The sequence below is a fragment of the Leptonotus elevatus genome, chromosome 2 (genome assembly GCF_054856555.1).
Source record: "Leptonotus elevatus isolate MCC_2025b chromosome 2, RoL_Lele_1.0, whole genome shotgun sequence".
Lineage (NCBI taxonomy): Eukaryota > Metazoa > Chordata > Actinopteri > Syngnathiformes > Syngnathidae > Leptonotus > Leptonotus elevatus.
Window position 1 is genome coordinate 39,949,682 of NC_141240.1, and position 22,608 is coordinate 39,972,289.

Genomic DNA, 22,608 nt, shown 5'->3' on the forward strand with positions numbered 1-22,608 from the left:
AGCATGCAGCAGTTAAACTAGTTTCAACAAACAAGGCAAACGTGACAATAAAGAAAGCACACCTGATAAACTGATTTAAAGTAGGGCTAGGTAAACATTTTGTGCACAAAGGCCTCGTTTAATTTTTTTAATAAAATACAGCTCATTTGTAGATGAGGTTAAAACTATTTTGTTAAAATGTGTATGTCAAATATGTACAGGTGTATTTTAACAACTAATTCTAATTTCTATAATTAACATTAAAACAATTGTTTAATGAAATGCATACCGGATTTTAATGAATCAATTTTGGGATGAAAAAAAAATAATTAAGAATTATTGTAACAAATGGGGTGAGTGAATGAAAATGTTACAGACTCTTGAAAACACAAAGCTAACTAGGTCAAATTCGTATTGAGAAGAATGGACCATCATACTTTGCCAAACGACTGATTTTAAGCTACCAGTTGCAACACCAACACAACACGTGTTATAGCGGACATATTACGGCTTAAATTGATTTTTTAAGTTGTATCCAAAAAGTTGTCTCTCTGGAGTTCCTAATGCACACCTATTAACTCATTCACTGCCATTGACGGCTATAAACGTCAAAAATTCATTTGAACTATTTCTATTAGTTTAACTTTTTTTTCTTTTGTTAACAAGAGTATGAAAACCAAGATAATCATTTTTTTAAATAATCTTTTCTTCTTTAAAAGAAAAAAATCACAGTTGTCAATTAACATAGTAAGCACGACATGACCAACATGCAAAATAATACACATCAACAACTTAGCCCAACAGTATTATGACATGATTATCACAGATATACTAAAGCTGCAGCTTTGCTTACCTTCCGGCTTTGAAATGATGCCTTGGCATCCGCGTCATAGCTTTTCTTTCTTTGGCACGGGAACTTAGTCCAGCCTTGCTACTCAATGTTGCTAATTGTGTTACTTTGCACACACAACTATCTGGATACAAACTTATATAGTTGGAATTACAAGTTGATAACTATAGATAAGCTCCCCAATAAATAATAAATATCCACTGCTAAAAGGGGGAATGTGGTTCAACCAATCACGTGCTTTCTTAGAGCGGCTGGGCGGGGCCAGAAGCCCACTGTGCTCCACCAGCTTGAGTAGTACTGCGAGGTTGCATGAGGTACTCGCTGCTGATTGGTTCTTGGAGAATGGCGCACGGCGAAGGGGAGGGGCTCATCTCAGTGCAGCCAAGCGTCCACAGACAAGGACACTGACTGAACACACACACACACACACACACACACACACACACACACACACGAGTCTTGATATGAATCTCGTTTTTTTTGTTTCTTTCATTTTTGTTTGGTTCTTCATGTTTGCATTAGTTGTATCGAAATCGTTGTGTCACTGCGTGGCATAACTTGCACATTATTTATACTTGCCAACTTAAGGCAAATTTGTAATTAATAAAGAAAATTTTCACCCCCCCAAAAAAAGTGTTGGTATGAAATTGTGATGTGAAATAGTGGCCGGGGCCTCACCTGGAGCTGTGATAGGACGTTGTTGTAGGGAAATTGTTGGCCGGGGGATGGGAAGAGGTGGAGCTCCACTCATCTGAAAACACCTGAACACCTTGAGACACGGGTGGGAGTAGGTCACAAACAAGTAAAGTGTCAAGCAAGAACTGTGGCGAAATTCAAGCAAGTGGAGACGCCACAAAATTTCGTTACTTGGGTTACGTCAAGTCAAAAGTCAAGTCGTGCAATGTGTATTAAAGGCGTGCGGTTGTACCTTGAGATACGAGTGCTGCATGTTGGCAGTGAACTCAATTCAATTCATCCAACAGGCTTCAAAATAGCCACTGCCAGTTAAGTTTACGGTCAAACTTAATATGAAACAAAGACAATTTCACGTGTACGGCTTTGTCTTCGGAGAGCCCACTTAGCTTTATGCTAACAAACAATGCAAAACGCCATTGACACGCAAATGATTAGCAACAATAGCTGCAGTTTTAGAACACAAATGAGTCACATTTCAGGAATACGGTTTTGGCATAATCAAAGAGAGAATCTCAGCTTTCCATTGATATAGCAACATACTCATACTATTATTTTGACTTACAGTATTGCTTTAATCATGCGCCATGTATCGGGATACATAAGGAATCGTCCTATTAGTACTATTCTTCGTTGGTGTCTGCATGACTGCAGTGTTATACTGACTCCTGGTGGCCAACATTTGCATACCAGAAGGAGCAGCACAATAAATTGGATTGCAGTATTAAATCATGATACTCAAACTGTTTATTGTTTATTTTTTTACATTCTATTTAATTAAAATATATTATTGCACTTTGCTTTTTGTGTTTAACATATTTATTAATTTTCATACACAAAAAAATTTGCACAAAATAAAACCCACCCAAAAAAACAACATTCCATTTACTGTCAAACAGGATCAGAAACTCAAATCAATACCGATTTAAGAACTTTAACAATTGACAAATGAGTCAGGCAGAGTAGATTAGACCCCCAAAAAATCATTTTAAGAAAAATGTTTAAAAGAAAAAAATATTTAATCCTGGACCTGTGTGGACAGTTGATCAAAAAATAATAATAATAATAATAATAACCTGATAAAATTCCCTCTCCGAGCCCCTCAAGACAAATCTAATTTTAACACTCATTAATTAACACATCCTTAACAATTGCTCCAAAAAACGTATAAATACGTTCTATTTTAAATATTACCATGCTTTTTTTTTTTTTTTTATGTTAGAGCATACAAAGGGTTTCTTTGACGCAGCTCTGAATTGTAGAGAACAGGTGAAGAAATGGTAGTAAATACAAAAACGGCCAGCAAGTGGCAGCAGAGTAAAAGAGAGCAACTAGGGCTATGTTGCACAAAGGTCATTTACCCACAGTTCTAAACAGGTTTGACGAAATGTAGCTATATTTGAATGCTAATTGGAAACAGATACAAATGCACTTTTTTTTCCTGATGAAAGAAGAGACTCGAATCTTTCTTTTCTTTTTCTTCTGTGGGCTTTGCAAAATCAGTCAATATCCAGTAAAACAGCTGGGAGCGAAGGGGGTTGCTTCAGTGAAAATGGCTGCCAGTGAATGAGTTAAGAGAATGTGACATTGTGGGTGGAGCTGCATCCTTCCACTTCAAAAGTGTTAGGCAGCATTACACTATGTTTTTAAAAAGTACAATATTATAGGGTGCCATTTTCCCTTATTAAAATTATTTATTTATTTTTGTTGCCGGAACGGATTAATGGCATTTCCAGCTATTCAATGGGGAAGGATGATTTGCAACACAAATGTTTTGAATTACGAGCATGGTCACGAAACAAATTCAACTCTCAAGGCACCACTGTATTGTTGTTGTTGTTACCTGAGTGGTGCGAGCGGTGCGGCAGGTAGCAATAAGGGGCGTGTCGCCCAGCATAACCACAGTGCCTGTATCCATGTTGATGATGGGATGGAAGGGAATGGCTGCCGCCATAAGGAACAGCGCCCCCGCCTCCAACTGGCGAATACAGAGAGCAACCCGATGTCATACGGCACATTTCAACTTTCATCCACACAGACTTGAAATGTGCGAGCGACACCACACATGCTGGCAATAGAAAAATGGCCGTGTGTTGTTGTTGTTGATGCTCTGTGTACTCGGGATGAGCAACACAACTTATTTAAGAGTAATCTTGTAAAATGAGTTTGAAATTATTATGGGATCGTAGTTTTTGGTATGTTAAAAGTTAAAACGATTAATATAGGCACAGTCATTTCCGGACTATAAGCCGCGCTAGCTAAATTTGGGGAATACTCGAGTTTGTTACACATATAAGCCGCACCTGACTGTAAGCCGCAGGTGTTTTAATGTTACCGCACCGGGTTCCCGCTACTTTCTTTTCCATAATGAAGGTTCAAATTGTCTCGCTCTCGTTCTTGTCTCTCCTACTGTATTTGTTGTGCTGTGCCTGAAGCTCTTGCGCTTCCTTTATAGTGCGCCCCCTTGTGATCTGATGGATAAGCCGCACCTTTGTATTAGCCGCAGGGTCGAATGCAAGTGAAACAAGTAGCGGCTTATAGTCCAGAAATTACTGTAGTTTTAAACATGCAGGTGCTCATCAAAAAATGTGAATATCATCGAAAAGTTGAATAATTTCCATAATTATATTCAAAAAGTCAAACTTTATAGATTGTGTGTTTTGCATGAAAAAAAAAGACGTATGCATGGTGATTTCTTCACAGTATTCAAATTTTTTGAAATCCTGTTTTTGTGTGTTTTATGAGCTGGAAGCCCAAATAATGTAAAGATTAACAATTAAATACTTGAATTGACTTAAATTGTGGACCCTGAATCAATAATCTATGAAAATGTGACTTTTTGATTGTAATTATGGAAATTTGTCAACTTTTCGAGGATATTCAAATTTTTTGACAAGCACCTGTACTTGTTCATGGTTTTTCACTTGTCATGGTGATAACTGTATATTACAAACACCCTCCAATTGCCTGGCCTTCAACCTCGGAAATGAACATGTCACAGTTGAAAATAGAAACAGTGACATTATATGACAGACGAAACATCAAAATTGTAAAATGTATCATTGAATTCAATGGAGCGCTGCTAATAAAGTGTCGGACTTTTGTGCTGTGCTGTGATTGGCCAGTCTATGTTTCTGTGTGTCACATACAAGCCGGACATCAGGCCAGAATGAATATACTCAACAAAAACATAAACGCAACTTTTGTTTTTGCTCCCATTTTTTTTATGAGATGAACTCAAAGATGTAAAACTTTTACCACATACACAATATCACCATTTCTTTCAAATGTTGCTCACAAACCAGTCTAAATCTGTGATAGTGAGCACTTCTCCTTTGCCGAGATAATCCGTCCCACCTCACAGGTGTGCCATATCAAGATGTTTATTAAACACCATGATTAGTATAATAAATAATAATAATAATAAAACGGCATAAGTGAGTTTTTGACTGACCCCCCCCCCCCCACCCATAAAAAATGTAAGCAAAGACAAGTGTTTATATTTCGGTTGCGTATAGAACGGCAAAGTAGCAATACAGTATATTGCACAGAATTTGATATGAGAAATTGAATTGAATAAAAATAATATAGGTTGTATTCTCTTGCATTATTTTGTGCACTGAAACTCACACGGTGGAATTCCAACATGACCTTCCGGTGGCTCTGCTAAGCCCCGCCTACCAGCGTTCCTGGGTTCAGCAGAAAGGCAAAACAACTTGTTAAACATACAGCATGCTAACATGCTATGTTAGCATGGGACGACGTCTTTGTTTCCTCACCTGTCTTTGGTGTCCAAGAACGCTTTGGCAAAAGGATTATGTTCGATCTTCAGAGATGTGACCTGCACAGAAAAAAAAGTCTCTGGTCCAATTGTCAATTTCTTCATAAATGTCCCCGTTGAGGTGACATCGAAGATGTTTTGAGGTTCGTGACGGTGTCCCATGCTAACATATGACCTCTTCGTTCTGGTAGGCAGTGACTGCGATGAACTGAGTCTCGCTGAAGGACACGTTGAACACCAGACGATGTTGCGAGCCCACACGCACGATATGCAGATGAGGCTCGTACTTGCGAAGAGAGTTCAACAGGATCTGCAAGACAAACAATCATTTTTGAATCAGACGAGTCACTTTTTTATCAACATTTTTTGCCCGCCACATTTGAAGAGCAACTGTTACGTGTTCATTCTTTCCACATTTAATGTTATGGGGACGTCTTCAAAAATTTTTGATCCACTATAGTTATCGTATAATTAAAAATGGGGAAAAAATGCCCTCAGTCGTTTGACATGAACAAATATTCTGAATGTCATACGCAAACATTTATTAAATGCTTTATTTTGAAGCATGTAGTTATGTTTATTGCTCAAATGCAACCTGTGCTACCTTTTACGTGACCATCCGCTGTCAGCTAAAGGATCATCTGCGCTCAAAATGAATAATGCGATTAATCTGCATTAATACATGATTCATGCGATTAATTAACTCATTCACTGCCATTGACGACTATAGACGTCAAAAATTCATTTGAACTATTTCTATTAGTTTCTCCCACTTTTGTTAACAAAAGTATGAAAACATAGATTTACAGATATACAATTTGTGATTAATCGTGAGTTAGTGAAGTCATGCGATTAATTATTTTAAAAAATTGTTATCGCCCGGCGCCCCTAATTTTTAATAATCTTTTCTTTAAAAAAAACTTTAATAAAAAAAAATAATAATAATTGCTAAAAAAAGAAAGAAAGAAAATATAATAAAAAATTAGGGGCATCAGGCGATTAAAATGGTAATTAATCGCATGACTTCACTAGTTAACTACCGATTAATCACAAATTTTATATCTGTTCTAAATGTACCAAAAAAAAAATCTAAAAATTCTAGGTTTTCATACTCTTGTTAACATAAATAGAAAAACAAATGTAAACTCATAAAAATAGTTCAAATGAATTTTTGACGTCTATAGCTGTCAATGGCAGTGAATAAGTTCAACTTTGACAGCACTAATTAAAATGTACAGACTAATGCCATTAGTTTTTTGGCAAAACGCTTTGTATAAGCCCCAAATGGAAGCCTAAAAAGGTCCGACGAGCCAATCTTTGCCCTCCATGACAACACAACAGAACAAACCATTTTCTTTTCGAGAGGCTTGCTTCATGTGTACACTTGTTGTTTGTTTGTGTGTGCATGTCAATGGGATGTCCCCACTAGAAAGGTAAACCCAACATATGTGTGTGTAATGTGTGGGCGGGTTTATATCTCATCATGGGGACCATTTCTGGGTTTTTATGATCATTTTGGGGGACCACGTATCCTTGTGGGGGACATTTTGAACTCTTTTTGAGGGTCAAGAATTGGTTTTAGAGTTTAGGTTTGAATTGGGTTTTGGTTGGGGTTAGGATTAGGATTGGGCAATCGGTTGTGATGGTTAAGTAAGACTCGGGTTAGGAAATACATGACGTCAATGAAATGTAGACCAAACGTGTGTGTGTGTGTGTGTGTGTGGGCCTCCATGCTAACCGGAGTAGGCTCTGAATTGAGTTTATCTTCGCTTATCATCCCTCTCAGACATGATGGGTAAATTAATTTTGGAATAAAAAACATAATTACCATAATGCACAAATAAATTGAGCAATTATTCAATTATGGCCCAGCTTCAACACTGCATTACTGTCCTGTGTGCGCCTGTGTGTGTGTGTGTGTGTGTGTGATGCCCGTGAGTGATGACTGAGAACCTCTACACACCAAGTGCATTAAACCGCAGCCAACCAATTGAATTGCGTTTATAGCGTTCCCGTGGTTACGAGGGGGCACGCAGGTGAAGTGTGTGAGGAGAGCCAGTGAAGTGGATTATTACAGATGGTGCGCTCGCTCCCACTCCAACATAAGAACGGCAGAACAAGAACAAAAAAAAACATGTAATATGCTGTCATTATTTTTATGATCATGATCCATTCTTTGAAATGTCTCAAATGCACGCTCTCTGGATAATGGCGAACTTCAATTAGAAAACGCAAGATAAAAAGATGGCTCAGTAAATGACGAGGAATCTATGAATTAGCATAGCTGCGCTGTTTTTACGTACCTGTCCATCTGCGTTGTGTTTGTTGGTCAGTTTGACCTTGTTGAAGGTCACAGCTGCTTTCATCCAATGAGCCCCAAAGTTGGGCGAGTCCGGGTGGATGTAGATGCCACCGTGGCCCCGCCCCTCGCTGCGGCCCTCTGCGTGGCCCGCCGCCAGCCACTCGCCGCTGACAAACTTCCAACGGCAGCCGCCGACCGGGATGAAGTCGAGCAGGAAGGAATACATGGAACTCGGGTCCAGGCCAGACACGCTGACCTTCAGCACAGGGAACATGCGTCTAGGTACGAGCACAGGACAAACATTTACTGGAGTAAACGGGAAATTGGTTCGCTATTTGGGAATGCTGCTCATGTCGTAGGTCAAGCGTGCACGACTTTCGGGATGAACCTCAATGTTTCAGTAACTTCCTGTTTGGAACGCAAAATTCAAAGCAGGTGTTTTGGTCCACATACATTTCAAAAGATGTCCACTTATGACTATTGAATATTTTTAGAATCGATTAATTGACTAATTGGATCCACTTTTTTAAAGTTATTACAAAAACATTTTTTTCCTTGATTACTGTTTATTGACCAGTGATTGGTGTTTATTTTGTACTTCATATTCGTATAGTGATTAAAAAAAGGTGAATTAAAGTTGTATTATAGTTCGGTCATTGTTTTCTAAAGTAAAAACAGGTGCAATCCATGAAGTAGTCATATTTATTTTTTACATTTATTGCCCAGGTTTTAAGACTGAAATCTTTAACTACACACTTGATAGACAGACGTTAACATTTGATCTATTTTAGCACAGTTCTCTCTTGATTCAAACGCTCTCAATGTTCAAACCTTCATACATAAAAAAAAGGTACACTACTGTAAAAACAATTTTAACAAAAAATGCACACAAAAAAAACCCCCTGCAAAACAGTAAGGCGAGGGAACATTATATATTATACTGATTATTATCCGTCAAGGGTAAATTCAGTGTCAACACCGCTGTGGGCATGAATGTGCAAAGATAGACCCCTGGTGGTGCTCAAGGCACGGCACGGCACAGCACGGCACGGCACGGCAAAGAAAAGTGCTCCGCAGATGGTGGATGCATAAAAAAAAAAAAACATACAAAAATTAAAAAGGAGTAAAAACCTTATTTCAAACATATTTTCCTGGGTGATTTTTATCTTTTGACTGTTTTTATTGATTTGTTCCTTTAGTTTTATCTGTTGTTTGATTTGATTGCCATTCTATTGACAGTTGTGTACTGTGCACTTTGAAATTGGTTTCCAAATGTAAAGTGCATTATAATAAAAATCTATTATTATAATTGCAAGCTTATTATATACTAAAAGAATGCACAATGCAAGAAAAACTAAATTTTTTTAGTTTTTTTTTCTTCTGTTCTTTTTTTTCTTTCTGTCATTAAAAAAATCAAAAAAACTGAGTCTGCTACTAGCGGAAGCGGACACTCTCCCACATACCTCCAACGTACCTTCTGGCTCAATTAAGGTAAGGCTTGTACCGTAATTAGTAACACACACAGTATTATTAATGTTTTAGTGTAAGGTATTCACAAAAACATTAAAGAAAATATTAAATAACAAATAATTATTTTATAAAACAGGGAAAAATTGCTGAGAAAGACTGAAAAAAAATTCTGAAAAACAGGGAAATATATTGTTTTAGAAAACAGAACATTTAATTAAAAAAATTATAAAAAAAACAAAGCACCCGCCCAAAACATTTTCATTTTCTTTCAATTTCTTCAAATGAATGCAATACGCTTCCATACAATCAAACTGCTGCTCTTTTACCAAAATTGCCATTTCTGCTGGAGTCAATCATTCTCGTCATCATTTGAAAATTGACCCTTTCTGCTACTGATTTCCTCCAAAAAGGTTTTAATATCTGACGGGCATTTATTGAGAATTGTGCCCATTGCTCGAGAAAAAAAACAAAACAAAGAGAATTGTGCCCATTGCTTGTCCACTTTGCACACAAGCCCCCTGCTCCCCCCCCCCCACCTCCTCGTCCATCTCGCTCTCATGGCACAATAATGTACGGTAGTTGGATCACTGCTATCGAGCTTCAAGTGTGCTTAAATGAACAAATGCGTTTGAGTGTTGCATTCGCCTGTCTTATGCAAATGCGGTGATTTTAGAAGGCTCCTCACCGGCCTTTCTTGGTGACTATCATCTCGTTGGTGACGCGCTGGAACTTTCTCCACAGCTCGCCGTCCTCCAGCGTGACCCGTAGCCCCCTTTCTGTGGGGTCGCCCTTCTCCCGGCCGGCCTGAAGCTCATTCTCCACTGCGCTCAGCAGCCGTGATGGGCAGCGCGCCGATGAGGTTTCGCCATCGTCTTTTTGCTCCTCCACCTTCATCTGCACCACACAATCAGATGCCGCCGCTAAGCTTTTGTTTACATCAGTGGTTCGCAACTCCGGTCCACAAGTACCCCTTATCCAGCCTGTTTTCCATGTCTCCAACAGCCAACACAGGTGTCTCAAGCGATCAGCTAGTCAGCAAGCTCTGTATGAAGCCTGATAACGATCCTCAGCTGTGTTGACTGAAGGAGACATGGAAAAGAGGCTGGGTAGGGGTACTCGAGGACCGGGGTGGGCAAACTCGGTCCTCGAGGGTGGGTGTCCCGCAGGTTTTGGAGGTTTCCCTGCTCCGACGCAGCTGATTCCAATCAACAGGATCGTTATCAGGCTTATGCAGAGCTCATATATCAGCTGTGTTGGGGAAGGGAAACATCCAAAACCTGCAGGACTCCGGCCCTCGAGGGACGAGTTTGCCCACTCCTATACCAGGCAGTGATGGAGACCAAATTGTGGATTGACTTCTTTTCTTTTTTTTTTTTTACTTTATTTTGAGCTAAAAGGGAAACAAGGAAACACACACACACATATTTAGAACAATTTTGTTTAGGCAGGTATTTCAGACGAGATTGTTTAGATTTTATTCTTTATTTATTTTTTGTCTGCTCTGTGTTATTTACAGTTTAAATTGCCAGTCAATCACATTTTCCAAACTTTTGACTGGTAATAATGTGTGTGTATACCAGTGACAATTTTGTCGACAATTTTTTTCCCGCCATGAACATTTTTTTTCAGACGAAAATTAAACGAAAACTAAAATAGAAGCCATTCATTGAGACGATGACGATAATTCAAAGTGACTGACAATTTCGTCAAAGACTGAAATGAAAACAAAAGCAACACAGTGACAAAAATTTTCACAACAACCAATGAGGAGAAGGAATGAAATGCGGGTGGGAGAAAAGAACCACTCAGAAACTGTTCACTGCACTTTATTTAATTGACTTTATTTTATTCTATGTTCAAATGTTTAAACATTCATTGTGCAACTGTGAATCTCAGGCAATTATGTGATTTTCTTTTTTAAATTCAGGTGAAAACAAAGTTTTAAGACGGCATATTATTGTCAGCTCCACATGTTTCATTGAAACAAAGTTGAATAAAGACACCTTTGTGTTAAATGTGTCTTGCATGTTAAAATATAGTTACAAATAGGTGTCTTATAATTTTCTGTGTAAAAGTTGAAATGTATGCTGAAGGAAATTGTCAGTTTAGTCGACTAAAATTGGATTAAAATTGAAATACAATCAGATGACTAAAAATTGAATACATTTTTGTCAAAAGACTAGAATTAAAACTAAAATCAAATTTCTTGTCAAAATGAACACTGGTGTATACCGTAGACCAGGGGTCACCAACGTGGTGCCCGCGGAGAACCACACGAGTTGCCCGTGGGTCTGTCATAAAAATAGCTCAACAGTGAAAGAACATTGTGATTTTCTAGGATTGTTGTAGATGTGATCATTTAAAAATGCAAACACTGGCAGAGATTTATGAAAATAGTACCGTATTTTGTTTCCTAACTACGGCCAGAAATCCCTATCATTATCAATGTCTTCCAAAAATGAATATAATTCATTTTTAGCAATAACACATACCAGTACTAATATTATAATGAAAGGTAATTTGAGTAAATTTCTTATTTCAGAAGTGTGTTTCAAATTGGTAGCCCTTTGCACCAATCAGTACCAAAGAAGTAGCTCTGACTTTCAAAAAAGTTGGTGAGCCCGCGGCTCTGGACAATACCGTATATAATGTATAGAAAGCAGAACAACCCAATATAAACTGAACATTCGACTCATTTGATGATAGTAAACACACAGTATGCAGAATAAAATGCATATTTGAATGATGACCACACTTGAAGAAATACAAAAAAAAAAAATCACTTACCTGAGTTTTGAGAAAACTCCCAAAGGAGACCGACTTAACGCAGATGAGCACAAAGTGTTCCGGTGGAAAATGTGAAAGAGCGCAGCGAGCGACGGAACACAATCAGACGACGGACAAAGCTCCTCCCTCGTCACTCTTAACTGAACAGTAAAGCTGCAAACACACAACACACCAACATTTACATCTCATTTTACGAACAGCCTTCTTGTTTTGCTTCAGTACTTAACTTTTTTAAAGTGAAGATGTTTTTTCCTCCCCCAAATAAGAGCACATCAACGTGGCTCAGTGAAGAAGATTCACACTCCAGAAAAAAAACAAAGAGTTTGTCCTCCTTTTTTGTTTAGATGGTCCAACAGGATGAAAAAGAATGAATTTGTGTCAACGGCAGTGATCCACCAACATTTAAATGTCAGCTGAGAACATGGAAGGCACACGCACACACATCTGTTGGCGGTAGCGTGGAACGGACAAGATGTCAAACATCTGGAAACGCACGACACCTGATATGTGCATGTGTGTGCGGCTTAATCAGCGGGAAGATTTAGTGGCTTTAGCCTGTCGTCAGGCATAAAGGCAGCGTGAACAAAGGCGTCGGGTAAACATCGGCAGGCCACACACCAACATTTGAAGGAATAAACTGACCAACTTCAGCATTTTTGCAAAGATGGCAGCATTAAGAAATGCTGCACTTTTATTGTTTGATTTTGTTTTTTGGGGCCTTGTCACACAATGACCTCAATGTCAAGTCACATTTTAACCAATCAGCGATCATGACACTTTTTGTTGTTGTCATTTTCGAAATGATCCGAGACAAAAACTTTGCTATGAAATATTTTAAACATTCACTTAACTCAAACGTTTCTCTGAAATATTTAGACATTTAGAAGCAGAATGAGAATGAATCCCCCGCCAACCATCAGGTCGCTTATATAGTCACACAAGACATACAGCTCAGAATTCTGTCCTACCACGATATACATAGTGTATACAGTTTGACCATCTATGCTAAAAGGGCTGGACTGGCCATCTGGCATACAGGGCAGATGCCCGCTGAGCCGGCCTCTTTGGGGCCAAAGCAGTGCTTTTTAACTCTCTTGCTCCCAAAAACGTATAAAAAAGGTTCTATTTTAAATATTGCCATGGTCCCAGTTTTTTTTCAATGCTAGAGCATACAAAATGCTTTGGTGCAGCCTCTGAACTGAAGAGGTCGCTTAAAGGAATGGTAGTTATTACAAAAATCGGCCAACAGGTGGCAGCAGAGAATAAGAGATCAACCAGGGCCATGTTGCAAAAAAGTCCGCCCCCCCCCCCCCCCCCCAATGTTTTCAACAGATATGTGAATCATGATTAAACTTAGTTATATTCTAATGCTAATTGCTGCAAAACGGAAACAGATACAAATAAGCCTCGTTTCCACCACCGGTATCTACTCTACTCTACTCTGCAAAAGCCCCGCCTCCACCAACAAATCTACCCGGCTCTACTTCACTCTACTCTACTCGCTTTTTCTGGTACCTGCTCCTTTGCGGTTCTAAAAAAAAAAGTAGCCCACTTCCAAAACGTGACCTAATTACTTTGGAGGCCAATGATTGGTTCGAGACATGTCGTCATCAATGTGCAGCTGCGCAAACCACCACCCCGGGAAAACAGCTGCCATTAATGATGAAGAGAAGACAACAATGGCTTCCAAACAGATGAATGCTTGGATTTTTGAGGAGGTGCAAACCTTTTTAACATTATTGAATGCAGTCTTCTGGTTGCTGCAATATTCATTCGATGTCTTCAGGCCGAAATAAAAAGACACAAACCATTGTTTGCGCTCTCCATTGTTTTTGCCCGTGTGTGCAGTGCACGCTAGCTGCGGTTGCTTTAGCATGACATCACTGGCAAGATGAGGGGGAAGGGGGGGTCTCCCGGGTGGCAGTGGAGACGCACTGCTTTTTGGTGTAGAGCCAAGTAGAGCAGAGTAGAGTAGAGTAGAGTAGGGTAGATACCATCAGTGGAAACGAGGCTATATAAGCTACTTTTTTTCCTGATAAAAGAAGAGACTCTAATCTTTCTTTTGGTAGGTTCCATGTTTTCATAGCAATACAACAGCCGGGAGCGAAGGGGGCTGCTTCAGTGAAAATGGCTGTGAGTGAATGAATTGATTATTATTTTCCGACATTTTATCCCAAGAGACTGGCCCACAATTTAGAGCGACCAGTCCGTTAATCCGTCGGGCTGGGTCAAAATGCCAGGGCCGATTTTTTTATGCCAGTCCAGCCCTGCTCTGTAATATATCAACAATTATGTGACTGATAACCAATAAACACATCTGATCAGAAATGTAAAAACCTAAAAAAAAAAGTATAATAAATAATAGAAATATGCAGAAAAACAGGTGGACAAGTAACACACAGGATATGCAGACACAATTGGTTTCCATGGAAACCACACCTGACACCTGGCCTGAAGATTTTCAGCATCCTGAACGGTCACTCGGGCATTTTAGAAACAGACGGAACATAATTTCATGATGCAGTCCCTGAAATGGGAAAAGACAACAAATGTTACTTTTATGTTTTGCTCAGGGGTGTCAGGCGATTACAATTTTTAATCTCGTGATTAACTCTTTGACTGCCAGACGTTTTCAGAAAAGGGATGCTGTGAGTGCCAGCTGTTTGGACTATGGAAACACACATACTACCAAATGAAAGATTGAACTCTCATCTTTCATCAGAAAAAAAAAGTTTGTTTCTACCTTATTCCGTTCTTTAGTAATCAACAATAGAAAATGGTTAGTTTCACCCAAATGCGCTTGTTTTGGACCAAAATACAGAGAAATCAAGCTTTTAGTGATACGATATTATTTCATGCACTCGAGTGAATTTTACACTTCTTTTTGTCCATGAATGATGCCACAAACACCTAAATAGTGCTACTACTCTCCATCGTCCGATCGAATGTCCGCTTGTGCAGAAGTGCCCGGTCGGCTTTGCTCCGCGTTTTCCGGCGTTAGCATCGCTAGCCGGTGAGGCTTTACTACGTGATCATAACGGTCGCGTCAACGCTTCCAACTTCGGCGTCAAGCTCGGAGTCACCATCATCATCATCGTCGACATCAATGCGCTTTTTAGTATTGATCGATGCTTTCCGTCTTTGAAAAAAATGCTCAAGCGTGAGCTGCTTGCAACCGGTCGCCATTGTTGCTTCATCAGCCATTGTCCCCTCAACACTCTAGCTCCGCCTCACATCTTCTACTGACGCCCACCCAATCTTGTCCAAAGAGAGTCATCACTGCCATCTAGGGGCCAAAACGAGTTATTATACTAAGTAGATCTGCTTGATACTTTCAGCACAGCTGCCCAAGGCTTTCCTCCACCCGTTTCCCCCAAAAAAACAAAAAAAAAACATAGTGAACGTCTTTTAACGTCTTCGGCGCCCCTCCGTAGGTTTTTACTAAACGTTATATAACGTTTATGGCAGTCAAAGAGTTAATCGCATAATTTATATCGGTTCTAATTGTACAATAAAATGTACAATTAGTTTTCAGACTCTTGTTAACATAAAAGTGGAGAAAAGTGTTAAACTAATAATGGCTGCATCTTTTAGTCATTAATACATTTTATAATAATTCATCAAATTGAGTTAAAATTAACAAGATGTACGGTACGGTAAAAAAAACACAAAAAAACAACAACAAAAACGAGTGTGATGTGTTGAGGTCATTTTTCTGCTACTGGATGACATACTTTGATTTATAAGACATTGCATTTTTCTTTTCATATTAATTTATTATTGTGAAATTCTGCACATTTTTAAAATTGTAAAATACAACTTGTCTTCACAAATGATTGCATTATTATTACATTCATTACTGCAAAATTTTGACGTGGATGTGTCTGCTGCGTTGTGACTGGAATTCCCCCAGTACAGGCTTTCCAAGTAAGGGCCGCTCATTATCACATTCACATGCAGCCAATTTTGACTGATTTTGCAAGGCCAACAGAATATTATGTTCTATTGCTATAAAAACATGGAACCTATCAAAAGAAAGATTAGAGTCTCTCTTCTTTCATCAGGAAAAAAAATGCATATTTGCATCCGTTTCCATTTTGCAGCAATTAGCATTAGAATATAGCTAAGTTTTATTATTATTCACAAATCTGTTGAAAACACTGACAAAAAGAGCTTTTTGCAACATGGCCCTGGTTGATCTCTTATACGCTGCTGCCACCTGCTGGCAATAACTACCATTGCTTTAAGCGACCTCTTTAGGTCAGAGGCTGCATCAAAGCCTTCTGTATGCTCTAGCAAAAAAAAATAAAAAATAAAAAATAAAAAAAATTATATATATATATATATATATATAGAGATATATATATAGATATATATATATAATAAAAAAATATAATAATAATAATAAATAAATAAAAAAAATAATAAAAAATTAAAAATTAAAAATTTAAAAAATATATATATTTTTTTTAAATATTATTACGTTTTGGGGAGTGAATGACAACATATTAAAAAACGTATTTCTATGTTTTTGGTTTGGAATGTGTTAATCGCGCGCTAAAAAAATTGGGGCGTTAAAGAAAGTTTAAATTAGCTCAAAATGAACACACAAATTTTGGCACCCCTAGTTTTGATGCTTGAAAATGATGTGTGCATGTGTATGTGCATTACCTGGCGAAGGGGATGTAAGACAGGCCATACCTGCAACAAAAAGCAGAATTGTTAATAAATTGTAAGAAGCTGTCTTATTTCCATTTGAGTGTTTCAGCGTGTAACGGTGAAGGGTTGTGCTTCTTAGGTTGGGGTGGGGGGGATTCATGGGAGGTTATTGGTTTGGAGTTTAGAAAACGATGCAACTTCAGCCCGACTCCAATTACATTCATACAAACGGAGATTATTTTATTTCATCACTGTGTAAAGTGGATGACTAGCTGGTGATAAGAAGGTCTCTTGTGCCTATTCATATTTCTTGGACTCAAAAGACACACAATTAAAAAAAAAAAAGTGTTAATTTTGACAATTATTTTTAATTTAGTTTTAGTTATAGTCTTTTAACTAAAATTAAAGTTTCAGTCATAATTTATATTGTATTTTAGTTTTAATCCAATTTAAGACGATGAAAATAAAGAGTGATTTTTGTTGACTAAATTAAACCACTCAACATTTCAACTTTTATGCAGAAAATTATAACACGCTGATTTGTAACTGTAGTTTAATACGTGAGACACATTTAACCCAACAGTGTCTTGTTGAACTGACAATAATAAGCCGTCTTAAAACGTAATTTAAAAAAAAGTGCATAATTGCCTGAGGCTAATTTTACAGCTGCGCAATGAATGGAAACATGAAAACATGTCTTGATTGGATTTTGTGAATTTTTGTCACTGTTGTTTTCGTTCCGTAGTCAGTCTTAGTTATCATCATCGTCTCAATGAATGGCTTCTATTTTAGTTTTTGTTTAATCAATGCTAACCGAAGCAGAATTTTTTTTTCCCCCTCCCAACTTGTGAAAGTGTCCAGTAGGTGGACAGACGAAAACGTTCTATCCAGGAACATTAGCAAATGTAACATTACAGCTACACCCACTGGGTGGAAATAACAATGGGCCGACCTCGCTGGTGCGCCACACAGAAGGAATCACTACTTTTGAAAGGAATCGAGCCAATGATTTGGAAGAGAAACAGGCAGAGAAAATGTCAAACTGTCAAGTATCATCCTGTCCATTAAAAGGTGCTATTTTGTTATTATTATAAAACTGAACTGGCAAACCTGCACTTATAAACAAACATAAACCTGTCGTCCCTCTCGCCCAATTTGCCGCTGCGCGTGTGCACCAAAGCTTACCAAGTGAACGCCACAAATTGCAAGACGCAGAAGAGCAGCGCAAGGCCGTTGTTCTTCCACTAGAAGGGAGACAGAAATCAGTTCATTTATGCAACGTCGACATCACGGGTGTCCAAAGGGAGGCCTCGGCTGCAAGCGATCATCAGTTAGCATATTCTGAATAACCCTTTGGGCTCTATGCTGGCCATTTTTTTATTTTTTATTAACTTATTTATTTATTGGTTATCGAATGGATTGACTCATACAAAGAATGACACCATTTTGACACAAAGTGGTGAGGTGTGAATTTTTCTCTCTCCATTTTTTGGTAAAACAGTACATTTGAAAATTAATGGATAACAACATTATAATTTAGCATTAAAGATAACATTTTGGTTAAACATCTAGACACGAGTTTATTCATCGTTACGAGGGGAATAATTGCCAAATGTGTTAAATTCAGGCACTTGTGTCATAAACCTTAGATTGGGTGGTTCTCTAATAAATGATATATGTTAATGATAACAATTAATTTATAAGTCAATGTTATATAAAAGTAGGGGTGTCAGGCGTAATTAATCGCAAGACTAACTCAAGATTAAGCTGTTCTAAAAGTACAATAAAAGTTTTCTTTCTCCTGCTGACATTAAAGTTGAAAAAACGTTAAACTGACAGAAACATGGCTGCGTCAGTCATTGATACAATAATTTCATAATAATTCATCAAAATGAGTTTAAATTAAAAAGATGTATTGTACTGTAAAAAAAGTGTGATATTGATTTGTGTTGGTCATTTTTCTGCCACTAGATGGCATAATTGCATTTGTAACACGTTGGTGACAGCTCAGCGCATATTTCTTTTCATAATCTAATCTAAAACTTCTACACATTTTCAAAATTGTAAAATTAACTTGACCCCAGTCTCCACCAATATATGCATTATTATTCCATTTATTGCTGCTCAATTTTGGCATGGATGTGTCTGCTGCATTGCGAATGGAATTCCCCCAGTACAGGCTTTCCAAGTAAGGGGCCGTCATTAATCGTGCATTAAAAAAAAAATTTACGTTAAAGGAACTTTCAATTACCTTTTTGACACCCTTATATAAAAGTAATATTTGGGAGAAATACGTGTCATGCAGCCTGTCAAAGAATGTGACGAATTTCTCACCCAGAAAGCTGAACACAACGTTAGTACCAGACAAACCTGCAGACAGACAGACAGACAGACAGGCAGGCAGGTTATCACCCCATAAATAACGCTGTAAGAGCGAATTATCTCCATCTTCAACAAAGTTGATGATGATGATGATCACAGCACGTAGCAGATGGCATCACACAATGACGCTCATCTCACCAGCATGATGATCGTGGCGAGCGCTCGTTCTTTAGCGCACATGTTCTTCAACTGTCTGCACGGCCCGACCAGGAACATGGTACTGAAAGCACACCGCACAGAAAACGCACGTCGTACGCCGTACCAAGAAACAAGAGACGAGCTGATGACGACACAGTGTGCGCGTGTACCTGGCCAAAGCGCAGATGTTTCCCACACTGTACAGGACAGCGAACACAACGAGACCAAAGCCAGGCAACCACAGCATACAGGTGCCCTGAAACAAACAGGTTGTTACCATGGAAACAGCAGCACATGGGAACAAGGTGGGTCGTTGCCCGAGAACAGGGATGTCAGGCATCACCTGGCAAGGTGCACCTCAGCTCTGTCAATCACTGTTCATTGTACTGTATAAAAGAAAATATGTGGATAATTGATTCACTTATCTTTATTGCTTATAGTGAGCAAAGTCAAATAAAAGTGAAGAATGTCAAAGAAGCCCCATTTCCATTGTCCTGTGGCCGTTGGAAGACAAACATGTTCTGACACCCCTAGAAGCTGCTTGCAAGACATCCACTCACCAGAATGGAACACAGAATCCCCAAAACGAAGCAGAACAGGAAGCCTTTCATCCGAGTGCCCCAGGACAGTGTCGACGCCTGATTGGCTCTCTGGAAAGATGACATCATCATCATTTTTGATGAAACTCCCTCACACACACACACACAGGTCCCAAAAAATTAGTACACAACCTCATTTGCATATGACAACAAATGTAATTATTACTGCAGGGGCTGAGTGATTCTGACTGTTGCCTCAAAGCCAGAAAAACACGTTTGGTAAATTAAATGTTTGAAGATTCTAAATTCCCTCTCATGGGTGCATGTGTGTGTGTGTGTGTGAATGTTTGTCTTTTGCTAGTCCCGTGTTTGACGAGTGATCAGTACAGGGTGCAGCCTGGCTGCAACTTTCCTGAAAAAAAGAAGAAGAAAAAAAGAAGCTGTGTACTTGGGGTCATCCGTTTGCAATCATCCTGACATTTTTGAGGTTATAAACAGTGCATAGCTTAAGAATGTGTGGCCAGGCCACGCCACAAAAGAAGGCAGCCCCAGTTACGACGGCGATTGTTTTATATTTCTGGCCTACAAACGCAAATTCTGTAATTGCTGTAAATATGGCGCACAATGAAGTACATTTTCACAGGAATACGTCATCATAACGCATAAAACCGCACGCTCTATAAGTGCCATATCTAATGGATTCTTTTATATTTCTGGACTATTATGGAGAGGTTTTTCAAATACATATTTATTGCAATTAGGGCTTTGCCGCTGCGTTTGGGTCAGCCGTAAGCCCGTCATAAACTGAGGACCCGCTTGTGAATACAGTAGATACAAAGTAATAGAACATCAGTGATTGCCAACCGCAGTCCCATGAGGGATGAACACGAGTGCAACCGTGTGTTGATTGGTCCTAAAATGATTGTTTATTTACTACAAATAATGCATCACTGTTCAATCTATCTGTTCCACTGAAGTATAGTAAATTAAAAGGTCTAAATGGCAGAAGGTAAATCATTAACCTGTGTGTCCACTTTTGTTTGGTGATGTGCCGTGAGATTTTTCTCTGCAGTAACTCATTTACTAAGTAATGTTGATGGAAAAACTGCACTTGTCAGAGTCGCTTTGATGCAACATACTTTTTATTTTTTACATGAGTATTTTTGTAAAGAAGAAATTCTACTTTTAATCCATTATATTGAGCTGAATTCCGCTCGCTACTTAATTTGTTTTGGCCATGTGACTCTGTTTCACCAATCCAATGTCAGCACTAGTGACCATTGACTCATAGAAGAAAAGTGACTAATTTACGTGTGTGGGGGGGGGGGGGGAGCGATTGGTACATGCTGCAGTTTTATTATTATTATTATTATTATTATGTAATCCTTGCTTGGTGAACCTTTTATAGATGATACAAGTTTCATGTAAACCAAAAAGTTAATTTAGGACCATTTTATGGCTGTATTTGCCCCAATTTGTTTCCTTTTTTTTTGTGTTAAACTGAAATTGTTGGCCAATATCTTAAGCTACATGTTCCTATATTATCTTTTTGTCTATTTGATCTTCACGCCTTGATTTAAAAAAAACAAAAAACGGTACTAACCAGTTACTCAATCAATGAGGAGCCAACTTGTTTATTCTTTTTTCCAAGTAATAATATAGAGACCTACTTTTTAACTCATATTTTTTCTGAAGTAACGATACTCTTGAGTACAATTTTTGGCTACTATAGCCACCTCTATATTTTACTCATGTAAAATATGTCTCGCCTCACCCTCATTGTAATAGAGAATAGATAAGTGAATTCTTCTTATAAAACGCATGGTTGCAATGAAAACTACAAACGAACAAAATGCGTAATAATTCCAAATTAACATCTGTTATGTATGTACAAAGTGTAGCATCTGGTCATTATTTTGACAGCTGTGGTTAGCCTTTAGAAGCTAACAACAAGCTAAAAGAGCTGCGCTGCTTGACATCACCTCCAGTATTCCAGTCCCGTCCGTGCTGTTATCCTCATCTTCACCGCTCAGCACCTTCTTTAGTTTATCCATGAAATTGCACTCTTACTACCGACAAAAGCAACTCCGTGTCCGGAAAGTTTCCAGGAGTTCGCCGAGTTTGGTGATCAAGTTGATAAGAAGAGGTGAGACGACGTACATACACTTCGCGATGTCCACAACAGGTGGCCAGCTTCCGCCTGCACTTCCGCCAATGACCACCGGCGTCACTGTTTCCTCCGCTACAATATTTTCACACGACATTTTTAGACCTTTCCTTTCTCCTATCAGTTCTGATTCAATGCCTTTGCTTAAATAAAATAGTAAACTAGAACTGCAAGCAGTTATAAAGTGCCCTCGCACCCCTGGTCACATTGGGGTACTATTATTATTATATATAGGACAAGAACCCTCTAAAATAGAAATGGTTTTGCCAGGCCTAATGTGTATGCAAAGTTTCATGAGTATTCATTCATAGTATTTATATGACCTCTTTAAAAAAAATCATATCCAAATGTTCCAGTTAGGTTTAGCATACGGCTACAAAATAGTTTTTATAGGTCGATGACTGATAGATATGCCTCCTAGTTTTCACTAATCTAGGTAAAACATACCATTGGGAATAATCGGTTACAAATTTGTAGTCATTTATTGTAAATTGCACAAGAAATTTGGAAAATGTTTGTGTGTGCAAGGTTTTGTGAGTTTCTGCGCACATTTAGACTTTCAAAAACAGCATCATTTTTCTTCTCTTTTTCTTAGCAAAAAATGCATCGCTATGGCAACAGCGTGCGGTGAAATTAAATGTTTTCTGTAGCATGTTGAGATGAAACACAAGTTTGCAGACGATCAGATACATTTTGTAGGAGTTTGTCAAAAATATGGCCGCTATAAAAGGCCCCAAAAGATGGCAACAAATTCCAAAGGAAATCAAAATGGCGGACTTCCTGTTTGGTTTAGCTCCAAAACACTTTTTTGTACATTGAGGGCTGTTGCATATCCTCCAAGTTTTCGTGGTTCTTTTCTTT

At 38.5% G+C, this 22,608-nt stretch overlaps 2 protein-coding genes across 5 annotated transcripts; both read right to left on the reverse strand.

Moving 5' to 3' along the window:
* Positions 1–3: 3 nt before the first annotated feature.
* Positions 4–12,008, reverse strand: LOC147180003 (T-box transcription factor TBX19-like). Its single transcript, XM_086069678.1, has 9 exons — positions 11,863–12,008; positions 9,761–9,969; positions 7,607–7,883; positions 5,479–5,613; positions 5,302–5,363; positions 5,153–5,211; positions 3,366–3,500; positions 1,508–1,598; positions 4–1,237 (listed from the first exon to the last, which is right to left on the reverse strand). The coding sequence occupies exons 2-9, from the start codon at positions 9,967–9,969 to the stop codon at positions 1,072–1,074; spliced, it is 1,134 nt and encodes a 377-aa protein (XP_085925804.1). The 5' UTR covers positions 11,863–12,008; the 3' UTR covers positions 4–1,071.
* LOC147180004 (vesicle transport protein SFT2B-like) lies at positions 11,892–21,774 on the reverse strand. 4 transcript variants are annotated; one of them, XR_015094171.1, is made up of 9 exons: positions 21,563–21,774; positions 19,602–19,691; positions 19,212–19,297; positions 19,042–19,123; positions 18,856–18,891; positions 17,707–17,765; positions 16,534–16,563; positions 14,302–14,389; positions 11,892–12,015 (listed from the first exon to the last, which is right to left on the reverse strand). XR_015094171.1 is itself a non-coding variant. In XM_086069679.1 (8 exons), the coding sequence occupies exons 1-8, from the start codon at positions 21,632–21,634 to the stop codon at positions 14,353–14,355; spliced, it is 492 nt and encodes a 163-aa protein (XP_085925805.1). In that variant the 5' UTR covers positions 21,635–21,774; the 3' UTR covers positions 13,173–14,352. The 4 variants fall into 4 exon arrangements, 2 of the variants coding, with proteins under 2 accessions (XP_085925805.1, XP_085925806.1); XR_015094170.1 differs by lacking the exon at positions 11,892–12,015 and adding an exon at positions 13,180–13,268 and having other exon boundaries at positions 13,884–14,389; XM_086069679.1 differs by lacking the exon at positions 11,892–12,015 and having other exon boundaries at positions 13,173–14,389.
* Positions 21,775–22,608: the final 834 nt, after the last annotated feature.

Coding starts and splice junctions, on each gene's coding strand:
- LOC147180004 (XM_086069679.1), bottom strand. CDS start 21,634: ATGGATAAACTAAAGAAGGTGCTGAGCGGTGAAGATGAGGATAACAGC. Junction 17,766..18,855: donor CGTTGTGTTCAGCTTTCTGG/GTGAGAAATTCG, acceptor TCTCCCTTCTAG/TGGAAGAACAACGGCCTTGC. Junction 16,564..17,706: donor CAATTTGTGGCGTTCACTTG/GTAAGCTTTGGT, acceptor TTTTTGTTGCAG/GTATGGCCTGTCTTACATCC.
- LOC147180003 (XM_086069678.1), bottom strand. CDS start 9,969: ATGAAGGTGGAGGAGCAAAAAGACGATGGCGAAACCTCATCGGCGCGC. Junction 5,364..5,478: donor CTGCCTACCAGAACGAAGAG/GTCATATGTTAG, acceptor TTTTCTGTGCAG/GTCACATCTCTGAAGATCGA. Junction 3,501..5,152: donor TCATGTTGGAATTCCACCGT/GTGAGTTTCAGT, acceptor TGTATTCGCCAG/TTGGAGGCGGGGGCGCTGTT.